General features: G+C 33.2%; 1 protein-coding gene across 20 annotated transcripts in view; it reads left to right on the top strand.

The window, feature by feature from the left end:
• Positions 1-17,340, top strand: part of LOC115209324 (zinc finger protein rotund-like) — a 428,746-nt gene that overhangs the window by 324,702 nt on the left and 86,704 nt on the right. For 12 of the 20 annotated variants that reach the window (XM_036501218.1, XM_029777674.2, XM_029777673.2 and 9 more), the window contains one exon: positions 185-310. The exons of 4 other annotated variants lie outside the window; for them this stretch is intronic. In XM_036501218.1, coding sequence (XP_036357111.1) covers positions 185-310 — 126 coding nt within the window. The remainder of the gene's footprint in view (positions 1-184; positions 311-17,340) is intronic. 4 more of the 20 variants (XM_029777670.2, XM_029777679.2, XM_036501224.1 and 1 more) reach the window with 1 other exon arrangement.

Below are 17,340 nucleotides of genomic sequence, written 5' to 3'. Positions count from 1 at the left end.
CACACACATATATGCGCTTTGTATTTGCTATTTGGAGCCATTAATTCTAAAGTGACCATCTCTATTTAATAACGTGGCCTTCTGTAAAATATTGTTGACTATTTTAATTATTTAAAGAAAGTGACCTTTCTTGAGGATAAATTTGAGAACAGCCTGATTTACTTTCACCACATTCTTTTTGTTGTAGGGGAAGTGCCATGGCATACTGGGTATCCTGACATTCGCCCTGCCTCTGCCACCCAGAAGATGGATTCTCCCCCTCACAAACGTGGAGGTACCGCCCCTCGATCACCCAGTATACCACATTGGGGTAAGGACTTATTACTATGTATTTTCTTATGAACTGAATAACCCTATATTATCTTTACTTAAATCCAACATCAACTACAATCTGATACTGACACCATATATAAGGATAGAAATTGTGCTGGTGATGGAAGTTTCCTATCATTGCATTGTTCTTGTTGTTATAGGATGATGAATGACACTACCACAAAGACTGGTTGCCTGCAATGTATCGTCATTGACATGCAATCATTCTGAAAGGGGCAAAGGCAGAGTTAGTGTCATCTAGTTTACAGACACATCCATACATACACTAACTATACACACACACACACAAACACACACACACACACACCCATATATAAAATTAGAAATGAAACAGAATCCCTGTACTGACTGTGCACAGGACCTATTTCTTTTTCAACCAAACACTAAAGTTTTCCAAACTTGACAGTCATTTAAAAAAAAAAATCATAAATAATAATAATTACATATATTAGAATTTCAGTAAATCCTTTTTTTTTTTTTGCTTTTAAATTCTAGATTATCAATAAACAAAAAAGATTTTTAGATGAAAACTGTTATGACCTGATTTAAACAAAGTATTTTGCTCCTGCAGTTTTATCCTTTGACCAATAGATTTATATTGTAGAGTTGTTTGTTCACTTAGCATTCAAGATTTCTCTTGCAAGAGAGCTTATCATAATTAAGAAAGCAAACAAAAAAAAATAAATAAATAACACACATACAATGTTAAACACATCATTTGTTTACTTACTGTAATACATATGCCCCAAATTTATAATATCTAAACAGGTTTAGAAAGTAGTTGGTTGAGTGTTCCGACTCTTAGAGAAATACAAGTCACCACACACTGGTATTATATTGTTTCTATACTCTTATATAACTAAATGGATAAAATGCATTACTTACATTATTTACATTCAAAGGATATTTGTCCTCATCTTGTTTGTTGTTAACAAGTTTCGGCTGATATACCCTCCAGCCTTCTTCAAGTATCTTGGGAAAGTTTTGAACCTGGGTTCTTATTCCTAATGTATTTTCGATGTTGTTGTTGTTATTATTATTATTATCATTATTATTATTATCATTATTATTATTATTATTGTTAAGGTCACTGCTTGGAATCGAACTCGGAATCTTGGGGTTAGTAGCTTGCATTCTTAACCACTATACCCACGGGCATATGGTGTAGTGGTTAAGAGCACAGGCTACTAACCCCAAGATTCCGAGTTCAATTCCAAGCAGTGACCTGAACAATAATAATGATAATAATAATAATAATAGCAGCTACTGAATTGCAAATACTAAAAAACATATCTATATCAGTAATATAGATTAATTATACTTATTCAAAATATTTATTTATCTGTCAATTGTCTTAGGAACAATTTAAATTATATAAATGTTATATCCACAATAGATTATGTGCTCAATTTCTTCTCTTACTTGATCAGTCAAATGACTTACAAACAATAAAACGGTTACATGTGTAATAAGATTATGTCACCAAATTCATTCCATAGTTTAGGCATTATAAACGCAGAATAAAGCAATGTAATATAGATTTCTTATAAAATAGTGACAATCACCTCTGTAGCAAAAACCTTTGAAGGTTTTTATGGTCCTTTTTCATTCTAACTGTGTGAATCGATGAAGTAAAATTCAAACCATATGGCAATAAGTTTGCAGTCTTTAATTTTCAGTCAACATACCTAGAAAAAGGATGGCATAGCCATATCTAGAACTATTAAAGGAAATTCTTTATGCTAAATTTATACCATAAGTATTTTCCAACATATGACCAGTGTTACATTTCAAGAATTCTATAACAGCTGTTATTGTAGATAACATATTGTTCTTCCTTTAATGTTTTTTTTTCTTGAAGCTGTTCAGAGTTTCATTTATTCAGTAGCTTCATTCCATTCAGTAAAATCTTCTATGCAAAATAAACTTTATAGATTTCCTTTCCATGTTTCCTGCATGTTAACTTTGTTTTAATATTTTATGCCTATCTACTCTTTCTGTCTATCTCTAATCCTATTTTAAGTGTCTCTCAAAAACCGATTAAACAAATAAAAAAAAGTTATAGTCTGTAACCATTTATTTTCATTAATAATAATAAATCATGACAATTTTAAAGTTTTCCTTATAATGTTGGAACATATGTTTTTAATCAGTTGAACAAATACATAGGTCTGTATGTGCATTTGAGTTTATAGTTTTGAGCTCATTCTAGCTTCTTGACTTTTATTAGGCCATGCTACTGCCGTCAGAGTTACTGCAGTCTCTTTGATATTTGATGAATAAAGTAGTGTGATGTTAGCTTTTCTTTGGTCTTCCTGTAGCCACTGACCACTTAGAGTTATTTCTCTTAGCTCATTTCCATTTTATTTATGCAAATTACCTTAGTTATAAATGTTTTATTCTTTTTGGCCTGTGTCTAAGTGTAATCTGTTATGCTGAGGCACCAATTGAGGTAGAAATACATATCTATTGATGATTTCTTATCTCCAGGCATTAAACTGTCGTCATTTTAATGGTATGTTGATTTTGGAGAATTCTTGACTCTTGGTCCCAACTACCACTTAATGATTTACCACTATCCATAGTAACAGAGATAGTTTCAATAAATTAGTAATTTACCTTGTATGGTGTTTAAATTAATGCCACTGGCCATTTTAAGTCATCTCTTTAATCTTATTTTCATTTCATCTATATATATATTACACATGTGTACATGTGAGAGAGTGAGAGATGGGGCGAGGAGAGGGAGAGAGAGAGTTGATGAAAAGAAAGGTTTTCATTTTGAAGTTTGAGATTATTTCTTGATGCTATTTGGTCATGCATCCCATATTCTGGTGGGGAATAATGTCCTATACATGCTCCTCCTCATAGCCCTTGCTAATTGCTACTAAGATTTGAAGACATTCCTAGCAGATGATTAAAGAAAATGGATCTAATGAAAAAGGTTCAAAATACAGAGACTTTGAAGGCATAGATGTTTCATTAGTATATATTCTTCTTTAGTGATAGCCATTTTAGGTTTCATGATGAATGTTGGCATTTACACACATATGTGTATACACACACACAGACACATGCACACATGCAGAAATATATAGCCATAGGCATGGTTGTGTGGCTAAGAAAGTTGCTTCACAATCACACTGTTAGTTCCATCCTACTAGGGTAGCCAATGCCTTATGAGTTAGATTTATCAAAAAGAAAATGTATGAAAGTTCATCATGCATAAATGTGTATGTGTGTGTATGTATGTTTGTCTTCACAAGTTTTCATATTTACACAGCTTGAGGATTGGCGATGATTATTTATGTCCCACATACAAAATATATCCTGTAGTTCCATGGTTTTGACATGTGAAACCTGGTGGAGTACCATATTTCAAAGCCATTAATGGGTGGCATTAGGACTGGCATCCAACCATTGACCATAGAATACTGCTTCAAGAAGTCTCTTCCAGTCCATGCTAACATGACAAAAGCAGTAGTAAAAATGGGGTTGTTGAGGATGATTTCACATGTGTGTGTGTGTATGTGTGTGTGTGTACTACACACACATATGTACACAAAATCATTCTTACTTCTGCCTTTTCATGTTGGCATGGGTTGGAAGAGACGCACACACATACATATATATTTGAACAAGTTGAAACTTCAAAGTCATTGTGAATCTTTTCCTTGTAAAAGTTGATAAATATGTAGTGTGTGTGTGTGTGTGTGTGTATAATTATATATAAAATTTTACAAAGCTGCAGATCCTGTTTAATTAATCTTATCACTTAGCTTTCATATTCTTGTTTAGTATTTGTTTTCATTAAATACTTTTAATTATTATTCCTTATATTATTTTCTTGTGTTAATTTAATCAGTTTGAAGGGGATATACTTTATCCAATGCATTTGTTAAGCAATATGTATGTGTGTGTTCATTTTAATTTTGACTTTTTCCTTTATACCTCTCATTTTGTTTTTGTTCTGTTTCATAAATTAAAATAAATTTCATATAAATCTTTTGAAATTAGTATAATCTGAATAAAAATTTATATTACTAATGTAAAATATTAAACCATATTAATTACTATGGCTAATGTAAGCAGTGAGATGGCAGAATCATTACTGTGCCAGGCAAAATGCTTTGAAGCATTTCAGTTCAAATTCCATTGAGGTCAACTTTACCTTTCGTATTTTTGGGTGTCAATAAAATAAGTACCAGTTAGGCACAGGGGTCAATGTAATCGACTAGCCTCCTCCCCTAAAATTTCAGGCCCTGTGCCTATTGTACAGTTGTTCCCAGACTTGACACCCAGGCCACATTCCTAGCTCCCCAACCTCAACTAATCATCACAAATATAGACCTATTTCTGAAGCAAATTCAAAGCAACTGTATTTCCTAATGAACCCATTATTTTGTTGTTTTTACATGAATCGCTACCCCGTTATTGCCCTATTTTTCTTCAACATCCCCTTGGAACTTTCCACCACCCTTGGGAGGGGGGGCAATACCTCCCACTTTGAGAACCACTACTATAATAGAAAGGGTTATTATTTTGGTTAAGGATAAGTTTACCTTGATAAAATAACTGTAACAGTTTCAGTCAATCAATTATACATTTGCAACCTTATTATAGACTTTGTATCAATCTAAATGCTTATCCAGTATTTTGTTGTATAATACTGCGTTCTGATTTCAAATCTTTTCGGGGTTAATATTGTCTTTCATTCATCTAAATTTGATAAACTAAGCACCAGGAATTCACTGGTTTATTTGATCAACTATACACCTCTCCTCCAAGATTTGTTGCCTCAGGCAAAAGTGAGGAATTAATTTTCATGAAAAAGTGGCATATTATATGTATATGTACAGCTGTTTTTTTATATTGTTATTTTATTATAATTTCTGTTGAGTAGGGATTTTATCCCTCTTTTTGTTATAACTTAGTTATGTACTGCTTTGGTGCCATTCATGATGCTTATTATCAGTTTCAATCAAATCTTCTATATTATTCCAGAAATGCATTCATAAAGTTTGCTTTGTTATGTCCCCCCTCTATTTGGCCTGATTAAGGACTTCTAGAAGAGATGTTGACTTATTGCATATATGTTGCATATATATCCATCTACCATTTCTTTGGTCATCTTTAAAAGGTGCTAGACATTTGGGTTGATTCTTAAGGATAGCGATTGTTCGGCACAGCATCTCATTTCCCTATACAAGTAGCAGCTCAGCTCACCTCACTCATTTTATGAACAACAAGTTCTGCTTCCATCGCTCTCAGTGCATTTTCATTCATGGCATGGCCTAATGTAGTCAACTCCGGCACACATTGGAGCATTTGCATTTTCTTGACTTACAATATCTGTTTGTGTTTCGAAGCTGCCAACCAATAAGTTAGACCCAAAAAGAGCAACCAGGCACACCACCATCTTACGATTCTTCACCATCATATGAATCAGAATCTTCCAATTACAGATGACTCAAGATATTTGTTTCCACTTAAACTCTGCTGCCTTAATACCTATTTGAACATCAGTAAAAAATCTCTATCAGATTGTATGGCAACATGATAACATTTTATTAAAATTTTACTGTGGTTGACTTAATTTTTTATTCTTCTGAAACTTAAAAAAGTATCTAACATGAAATCTATGAACTAAACATCTTACAAAAGCTACTGATAACAAGCCAATGAAAGCCTATAACATGGTCACACAAATTTTTACAAATAGCCACCAAATCTCCCTCATTATCACACCCTTTCTTCTATATCTAAGAGGACATCGGGCACTGTACTCTTGATCACAGGGCTGTGCAATCAAAGTGAAATAGTGCTTAACCACAACTAGTCTCATGCATAAGAAATCCTCATCCTTTTCATCATCATCCTGTTTGCATCCGCTTACCATGCTGGGATGAGTTTGATGGTTCATAATGGTTCACATTGTTTCTTAGACTGGTGCTTCTCTCACTCATTTGGCTCAGTTTGTAGAGCTGGATCACTTTCCCTTCACCTACCACTTTACAGATTGTACTGGTGCATTTTCTCTTCTAGAAACATTGCTATGTTCTTGGCATAACAGAATTAAAGAGACCTCAATAGCCATCAAGACATAGCCAAAGGAATTTCATTCATCATTGTTATTATCAAGGTAGTGGAGGTGTATATAGAAACTTTTGAGTGCTTCACTAAATGCCTTACAATATTTAATTTCTCCTTCTACATTCAAACCCACAATAGGTTTAGTTTTGTTTTTCATCCTTCTGGGTTTAATAAAACAAGTACTAGTCAAACAATTGAGTTAGTTCATTCAGCAATAGCTCCTTTTTGAACATGCTTGACCTTGTGCTGCTGTTCAGAATGTTCATCCTTATTGTTATTTATAACTGGTGCCATGCTCTGGACAAATCACTTCTGTGACATGGTTGATTCCCAACTAGAGCTTTATCATTTACTTCATTAGCATCCTTACTATCACACTGCTCCCTGATAGCTCTTAATGCTCTTGTGTAAAGCATAAATTGTGGCTTCTCTTTTAACTTGAATCATGCTGATGAAAGAAATTGTCATTATTATTGTCATTATTACCTAGGGTGCTGGATTGGCAGAATTGCTAAAGCATTTTCTCAAATGCTTAGCAGCATTTGTTTTGGCTTATTATGTTCTAAGTTCAAGTCCCACTCAGGTCGACTTTGCCTTTCATCCCTCTAAGATCAATAAATTAAGATATCAGACAAAAACTAGAGTTGATTTAATTGACTTACCCCCATCCCCAGTCTCAGGCCTTGTGTCTATATTAGAAACAGTTATTATTATGCCTTGTGCTAATCTTGAAAACCATTATTGTTGTTGTTGTTTAGAGTTAAATTTGATCTTATTTTTGATGTTAATCCAGATTCCATCTCCCCTTGTATATAAAATGTGGCTTTAACTTATTTATTCATTGATGAAAGAAGATTGCTATTCTCTTTCTCTCTCTCTCTCCTTTTTTATGCAAACAATTTCATATAAAGAAATAAATGTGTAGATTGATTGTTGGATGGGTATTGGTGTTTCTGCAGGCATAATAAAATTCTGTTTTAAAATATATAACTTAATGTTTATATCGTCTGATACAAAGTCCCTCAGAAAATAAATGGGTTTTTTGATTTATTAGTAAAATCTCATGCACACACCTCTTTCCCCGACTACCTTGCACACCCAGTGAATTTTAAAACAAATAAATAAACCAAGAAAAAATTTATCAGTAAACATCTTCGAAGAAATAGGGAAAATTCATTTCCTTTTAAAATAGCTGATATATTTTAATTTATTCCTATTTGTCTAATTCAAATAGTTGTTGGGTCACAATGACCTTGCAAGAAATCTAATAACAGCCAAAATGTACTGTCACTGTCCAGATTTATTGATGATTTTAACAAAGAATTATATCCATCTATCTATCTTTCTGCTTAGCTCTTTCTCTCACTCACTCTCTCCCCCCTCTCTCTCCCCCTCTCTCTCTCTCTCTCTCTCTCTCTCTCTATATATATATATATATATATATATGTATATATATATACCTATCTATTTGTCTGCCTATCTTTCTAGCTATATAGTTATTTAGCTCTCTCTGTCTTTCTCCCTCCACACATACACACACGCATATATATATGTATATATAAATATATACATACACACACACACACATATATATGTATATATATATTTGTGTGTGTGTGTATACATGTGTGTAACATACACACATTTACTATATATAAATGTAAATATACAAGAAATATAAACAAGCAAAACACGAAAAAATATTTATGTTTTATACAAATATAAATAGTAATAATTTATAAATAATATAAAATATGTGAAATTTTTAAAAAAATGAAAATGCAAGAGAGGCTGTATGAAGTACAACTGAGATACATTGCCAGTAATTAAATATATGTGCAGCTCCTTTAAACCTTTCATTATCTACATGCTGATATTTAAAATTTCGCTGTACACAAAAAGAGAAAAGGCAATGGGAAGGGTAGGAGGAGGAGGAGTGAGAGTGAGGGAGAGAGAGAGAGAAAGTGAGCGAAAGAGAGAGAGAGAGAAATAAAAAACATTAAAAATAGATATTGCTATGAAAACCTAGGTCACCGTGACTTTAAATTTTTAAATCTGTTGAAATTTTACTATTTGAAAGAATCTTAAGACAAGCTTAGGCATCAATTCTTTGAAGAGAGCCATATAGTGTTTGAATGTTTAATATGTTGCAGTTGAAAACTGATAAGTGCTTCTGCAAAATCTAAAGCGTCGTGGAATATAATTGGCTCGCAGGTAGGTGCTTGCTGAATACTCGAAAAGTATGTCATTGATTTGCCTCTCGTCGTTGCATCACCTGCAAACATCTACTCTCAGTGGAAACATAACAACACCAACACAGGGCGGTCAACTGGACAGCTAACTGCTGTTCCATCTTCCTTCGTCTTTTCTATACCGCTGCTACTGTTATCTGTCGCCTTCTCTCCAGCTGCCTGCAGCAGGCACTGCATCTATATAGCAATAGTGCATTGGTAGCCCTCGTTTGGCAAGTCATTACTCTGCTGTTGCCTTCTATACATACACGTTATTTCAGCTAATATACCATTAGTTAATGATATAAATCATTACAATACTTTGGTGCTAAAAATCAAAAAAAAAATACTCAAATTATCCATTCATCAACATCATTGTCACCATGTTCATTTTTTTGCTGGTTTAGCTATTTCCATTTGTATCTATTGTATTCATATTAACACATAGATTTCTATCGTTTTTTTTTTCTTTTTCTTTTAATAGTTTAAAAATCTTTGTCACTGCCTCCTGCTTGGTTTAGTTTTGTGTGAAAAGTCCTTGTTTGTTTTCATTTCTCTCTCTCTTCGCTCTCTCTCTCCTCTCTCTCTCTCTCTCCACCCCACCCCACACTTACCTGACCCCACATCTTCTTCAGGATGTTTGTGTTTTTGTTATCAGTGTGCTTTGTTATTCTCTTGGTAAATTGTAATCAATATAGCATCATTTCGGTTGTGTTACCGTCCTTATAGTACTTTATTAGTAACGGACTACTTGGTTTAGTGGGCGAGTGGATCTTACTGATGAGATCATTCACATACATACTCCCCTCCACACACACACACACATTCTTCTCTCTCTCTCTCTCTCTCTCCCTCACTCTCTCCTTCTCTCTCTCTCTTTCATTCATTCTCTATTATCTCATCCACCATAAGCATGCTCTTTCTTTTCATCCTTTCTCTCTCTCTTCTGTCTTAAACACATTCATGAATGCACATACACACTGTCTCTCTTTCTCCCATCTTTCAAATCACACACACACATACACCACACACACCCATCCTCTTCCTCCTTCAGTTCACAAATTATAAACACACACTCTCTCTCTCTCTCATCTCATTATGCACCACATGTCACACACATTCTTTTCTTAGTCTTTTTGTCTGTCACCTTATCAGTTTCCCCATCCACTTCAGTATGTCTCTATTCTGTCTGCCTTCTCTTTTTTTCCTTCCTTTTCTATATCTTTCTCCGTCTATATAATTATTCCTGAAAACACACGCATTCACAAATGCACGTACAATAAATATATGTATGTGACTGTGTGCACAAAATAACTGCGTTTGTGTTCGATGCATTCACAACTTACACTTTTCTTAAATAATGTCTTTGTAGTGCCGAAATCTTTTCTGTTTTCTTTCTTGCAATTTTTTTTTTGTTTTTTTGTGTGTGTGTGTGTGTGTTTTTTTTTACTTTATTTATTTAATTATATTATTTATTTATTTATTTATTTTGACAAATATGAGATATTGTGGAATCTTGTCTCAAAAATATTTCGAGAATGTTTAATTCTAAATGGTAGAAAGTGAAAAGTGGCAAGGGCTGAAGTGACAGACAGACAGACAGAAAGTGAAAAAAGGAGAAAAAAGAGAGGGAGGTGGGAGAATGGAAAAATCAATTTTTCAAAAAAAAGTAAAATATAGAGCGTTTCTTAAAATTTGTTGTTTTCTTTCTGCTGCCAGCATGCTGTATATTGTCTGCTTTCTCATTCTGCACATTATTCTGGAAGTTTCATAGTTGAAATCCCACTTCAACTTCATCTCTCTCTCTCTCTTTCTCTTTCTCTCCTTCCCTCCCCCTTTCTCTCTGGTTTTGCCTCCGCAGCTACTGTATGTATATATATATATATATATATATATATATATATATATACATATATACACACACGTACACACATGCTCACACACATTGCTAAATTCTGCCTTCCTACCTTCACCAGCTCTATATATTTACTTAATTTACATAATCACTATTAAAGAATAGCATTAACAATTCCTACTTTCGAAGATGGAAATGTTTGGACATGGGGAGGTACTTATTTTATTGAAAATTATATGTGTATGTACAAATGTGTGTGCATGAAAATGTCCATATAATATTAGAGAATGTAACTATATATGTATGTGTGTGTTGTTACATATATATATATATATATATATATGTATATATATATGTATATGATATAGATATATATGTACACACAGACATGCAGTAAGTATGTTGACAAAAGCCTTTACCTTAATGTTTAGGTTTATACATGTAGATGTGGTCTGATTCTGTATAATGCATATGTATGGAAGTATAAATTTATATAACATACATTAATTGGTACATACACACAAATATAGAGACATACATGCATGTATACACACTGACATGTACATACATGTGCACACATATTATATATATTTTCATACATGTATATATTTGTTTATAGATATACACATACACAAGCACACAGACATGTAATGTATATGTGCACACATGCACATACATATACAAAAACATATGTATAGTTTTTAAAATATATGTATATGTATGTATATATAATTGTGTGCATGTGCATTAAAATATTTCATACACCATTTTCCAAAATACAATTTTGAAATATGAAAATTGAATATATATTTTCTTAGAATAAAATTTAAGGTATTTTCTTAAAATATTTATTTACTAAATGTCATCAAAAGTGTGTTACCAAATGAAATGTTTGTAAAAAAAAAATTCATTTTAGTCATGCTTCATGAACAAATTACATAGATTTCCTATAAAAAAATTAATTTTTTCATGTTCCTTAAAAAGAAAAGAAAAGCATTGCAAAAACATGTATTTACTACATTATTGATTTTTGCTTCACATTTATAAATTTCACTGACTTTTATTTGTTTTTGTATATCGATATTGCTCACAGCAATTTTTAACTTCATGTAGATGTGTGGAATATATAGATATAGAATATAAAAATTAAGTAGTTTTTTTTTGTTTTGTTTTGTCTTTTGTTTCTTTTTCTTTTTGCAAAAAAAAAATATTCCCGACAGTGATCAAAGTTCTAATCTGCTATGCTATCTATTGTAATTTTTCATTTATAGTTCATTCATCTAAATTATATAACAAACCACCTCTCAAAAATAATTCTCCTGAATTAAAGAAAAATAAACACCAACATTTTCCAGTAAAAATAGTCATAACCATATACTACTAAAAGTACTACTTCTTATAATAATAACAATAATAATAAATAAATAAACCGTAATATATTTCTTCGGTAAATCTTCCCAACTTGCCTTGGACTGTTGAGTTATTTCCATTCTCAAACAAAAACAGTTAATTGATCTGTCTGGCTCTTTCTAATTTCACTTTTGTTTTACCTTATTACCTCAAATTTGTGTAAAGGAATGAAATTACAGGCTACAGTGCATGTATGTGTGTGTGTGGTTGCCTTCAGTGCTACAACTAGCGTGCAATCAGTACAACCTGTTACACAGTCGGGTTGTTAGCGGTGAACTGTTCCACCCTACCCCATTAGACTAGCTCGATTAGCAGTGTTACTGGAAACGCAGTAAAACAAAAACAAAACCTGTCGAAAGAACAGAGGAACCCAACAGAATAACTACATAGTAATAGCATACATGAATATAGAAATACTTGAGGTGGGGAACAAATGTGTTATATGATTGTTTTGAGGGTGATAATTGCTTTATTTCTTGATTAGACATCTGTCCGAGAGAGGAGTAGATAGAGCTTTTTAACTGTGGTGGTTGGGTAGCAAACTATCTCCACTACCTGACTTCTTTCTGGGTGCGTCTTGGGGAGTACACCCAAAGAAAGAAAAACAAGCTGTGCTGGTCAGCCTAAAGTGGTCTTCAAAATAGGGATTTCCACCAGCCCCTTGCAGCAGGGGGTAGGTGCCAGTTGTCTTGGGTCGTCCTTGTCACTGGATATATTTCTTTCATTGTGGAGATAGTGATACTGGGAAATGTACAACCCAAAGTGTCTTCTCTGTATAAAGAGATGTGCCTGTGTGTGTGTGTGTGTGTGTGTATGTGGGTGCATGTGTGTGTTTATGCTTTTATTTATGTTTTTATATATGTGCACAGGACAGAAATACTCAAGATGGTGAATAAGTGAGCATGCACACTCACACACACACACACCAGTGCTTGCTTATTCACCATCTAAATAGACAGACAGGCACATGCATTTTAGAAAAAGATAAACACCTAGTACTCGTCAAAGTATCTGTCTCAGGGATGAGTCGATACACATGTCCTAATCTGTAGCAGTAGTGAGCCATCTTGTACTGCTCTGCTACCTTGTAGTTGAGTCCAAGAAGACAAAGGCTAGGACAGTACACACAGAGGGGAAAAAATTTGTAGTATTCAGCTTTAAGGGGGTTTCCATCAAACTGGATTTCTACCAGGCCCCTGCAGCAGGGAGGAGATACCATTTGTGATGTATTACTCCTACCACTGGATCTGTCTTCTTCACAATAAAGATAGTGGTCCTAGGAAATGCCCTTTCTCAACAATACTATGAATCGTCATTCCAAAGCTGTCTTCTGTGATGTAGATTATGGACCTTGGATCTCAAGAGGAGGCATTGCTATTGTGGTATCCACAGTATCACATGTATCTGCAATGATGACTTCTAAAATTTCTTCACCCATGAGGGCATAAAGAAATGTCTCGTAGATAGTTGCAGTTGTAATTCTCTGATCACCCTCATGGCTGTATTCTCTGTTGCTGCTGACCCTCCTAAAGAGTGCAAACATTAAAAGGTGTACAGTTGAAGATGGACAACAGTTAGCAAGTATGCATGTGTGTAGGTATCTGTATATACATATATATATATATATATATATATATATATATATATATAGGAGAGGGGTGTAAATGTGTGTGTGTGTTTGTGTGAGGTGCATCATATGCAGTTTGATGATCAGACACATGAAATTCAAATAACTCAGAGATGCCAGCTGATATTACTGTACATGTAAACACATGCACACACACATGTATATAATATAGGTATACACACACACATATATATATATAGGTATCTTTGTGCATATACATATATGCATATGTATATGTGTGTATATATATATATTTACACACACACACATCCACGTGTGTGTGTGTGTGTGGGCATATATATATTATTTTGAGATATTGAATCACTGGTGTAGTTTGTGTTTACATTACTATTTCAAAACTAGTATATTTTACTAGGGCAACTCATTATCAGTAGACTAAATAGTATAGTATCTTATACGTATGTTGTGTGTGTGTGTGTGTGTGTGTGTGTGTATGTGCACATGCTTTCATACATATATATACATATATATGTGTACATACATGTAATATATTCATCTAACCCATACTAGCATGGAGGAAACATGTAAAAAGGAATGTGTGTGTTGCTACTTAATGAGACAGTCATATTAGAAAACTTTTATATTCATTTTTCATTTATTTCTTAATAATATTGATTGATCATAACATTTCCTAATATTGTTTCCTGTGAAGTGTCAAAATATTTCTTCGCACTTTTATGAATCGGTCACTGACAGAATTCCATATCTGAAATTATTTGCTAAACAAGTATAGTTCTGGAATATAATGCAGAGGCATGTGTGTGTGTGTCTGTATGCATGTAGATAAATGCATGTATATGAATGTATATTTATGCATGTATAATATGTGTGTGTATATGTTTAATTTTACTATTCATTTACACATACATGTAAGGTAGCAAAGTGGGTGAATCATTAGCACTCTGGACAAAATGCTTAGTGGCATTTCTTGCAATTTTACATTCTGAGTTCAAATTCTACCAAGGTCAACTTTGCCTTTCACCTTTTCAGGATTGATAAAATAATTACCAGTTGGATACTGAGGTCAATATAATCAACTAGACCCCTCCCCAACATCTTCAGGCCTTATGCCTATAGTACAAAGTATTATACATTTATACATACATGTATGTTTCTATATATATTAAAAAAAAATAGTATATATTATATATCACATTTTACACATTTTCAGTGCAGATATGTATCAAGAATTTTTATGTTATGGCATATTTAGAAACTTCAACAAATACACTTTGTGTATTTGAGCATGTGTGCTTTAGACTGTAATTTACTCCCAAGATATTAAAACATTATGGTTTTTAAACTCTAACATTCCTTAATAATATAGATCTGTCTTTGTACATGTCATGACCCATTAAGTTGTCCATATTTGTAGTTATTCTTAGTTTAGTCAATGTCTTCCAACTTTATTACTCAAATTATCACAATTTCCATTCAGTTATCTTTCCACCCACACACCCATTCTCTCTCTCTCTCTCTCTCTCTCTCTTTATCTATCTATCTATCTATCCTATCTATCGTTGTTATTATAGTTGCTCTTTTCCATACTCTGGTACCATTTTTAAGACACTGAGGTGCCTTATATTGACTTTTGGTATCCAGTGCAAGAATATGTTTCATTCATAGAATGAGAACAGAATCAGAAAAAACTTTTCTTATTTGGAGTTTGAGATATTTAGGAGTTACAGAAGAGTTACATGTTTACACACACACATATACACACACATGTGTGTGTACATGGAATCTGACCAGATTCTTCATTGTATTTTGTTTGGTCCTCAGTAAAACATAATCTTCTTACTTAATTTTTGCATTCTTGAGTCTCTCTCTCTCTCTATCTATCTATCTATCTATCTATCAAACACAGACTAAAATGTTTGTGAGCTTTGTTAGTCCAACAACCAGGGCAGAGATGGCTTGGGGAAATCATTCAAATTAATGTTCACTGTGATCTTCTGCAAACTGAATGCTTTTTTTGTCATTTCTTTTTATTTGTTTTAGTAATTAGGTTGCGGCCATGCTGGGGCACCATCTTGAAGGATTTAGTTGTACAAATCATCCCCAGTACTTATTTTTTAAGCTTGGTACTTATTCTGTCAGTCTCTTTTGCCAAACCATTAAGTTACAGGGACACAAACAAACACGTACACAAACAAACACATACGCATGTGCACACATACAGATATAGATAGACCGATAGATTGATAGATAGATAGATAGATAGATAGATAGAAAGATAGATAACAGGCTTCTTACAGTTTCTGTTTATGACATCCACTCTCGAGGCTTTGGTTGGTCCAAGGCTATAGTAGAAGACAACTGCCCAAGGTGTCATGCAGTGGAACTGAACCTAGAACCATGTGCTTGAGAAGCAAATCTCTTACTGCACAGAAAAAAAAATATTATACAGAGGGTTCCAGGGCAAAAAAAAAAAAAATCTGGGGGTAGGAAAGAAAAATTGAAGAAAAGTGTTTACTACAGCAGTCTAGGGAGTGAGACAGAACAGAAGTAAGGAGAGCATTGAGATAGGTACATCAATATGATATGATAGGGTACTTCTTTTTTTATGCAGTTGACTTTGCTTCCAGTTATAAGAAAGCATTATCATATCTTCTTCTATTTCTATTCTATTAGAAACATCTTAAGAATGTTATTTTGAACACAGTAATTTGTATCACTTTTTTATGATGATGATGATACATTCCTTTAAAGAAAACAAGAACGTATCCTTATGTAAGCCTCTCTGCATTGTTATAAAACTGAGTTTATAAATTTGTGTTAGAAATTCAGTTTGAAATCCAGTCAACTGCTGTATCAAAAAGACAGATGAAAATACAAATAAATGAACAGAAAAGCACAATATACTGGTAAATTAGTTTTAAAGTTAGGCCTGTTGTAATAATACCAGCTGTAATCCTTACTAATGATTTGGATTTAGGCAATTGTATTGATGGCTGGTAAAGGATATCATTACCTACTCTTAACTGGAATACAGCTGAAAGAAAGCAAAGCTGTAAATAGACACATGTGCATACGTATGGGAGTGACAGTGTAAACATATAATTGGAAACTTACATGCATCTGAGTGAATATATATTCATACACAAACACACATATGTATATAGCTCTATGCTTGGATATGTACAAATTCTTAGTATGTATGCATGTGAAGATGTTTGAAGCAATCTTCGTATACATACATTCATACATACAACGACGGTTGTTTGTTATGAAATGAATTTACTCACATGTGGTCTTTTCTTTATTCTTCCTTTGAAGTGATCATTTTTGCCTCCACCCTTCTTTTTTTTTTTTTTCTTGTAACATTTTCCATCATATCATCCCTTAAGTCTATGTTTCAACTGTCTATTGATCTTCTTTAACTGTTTAGACTCTAAATTGACATCCTGTGTGTGCATTTTTTCTCCCTCTGTGACACTCTTCTGGATTCTTGGTGTAGGGTTGTATCCTCTTTTTTTCTTTTTTTTTTTAAAAATACACTTTTGTATGAAAAGAGAACTCATTGCTAAAGCAAGGCACTGCTGGAGGTGACTAAAAACACATGTGATATTGTGCATGAAATGGAAGTGTATCAGTGAGAAAAACAACACCAACAGCTTTCGTTTTCGCTATATTTATTCCCCATTCCAACTGCTGTTTCTATATACTAGTTCATATTTATTGAAAGAATTATGTACTTTAATTTTATATTTCTTTTTAAACTTTTCCCATCCCTGACACTTAAATAAACACAAGTTGGATATCTAGCA

This window comes from Octopus sinensis, linkage group LG3, assembly GCF_006345805.1.
Source record: "Octopus sinensis linkage group LG3, ASM634580v1, whole genome shotgun sequence".
Classification (NCBI taxonomy): domain Eukaryota; kingdom Metazoa; phylum Mollusca; class Cephalopoda; order Octopoda; family Octopodidae; genus Octopus; species Octopus sinensis.
This window is presented reverse-complemented; position numbering and strand designations above follow the sequence as displayed.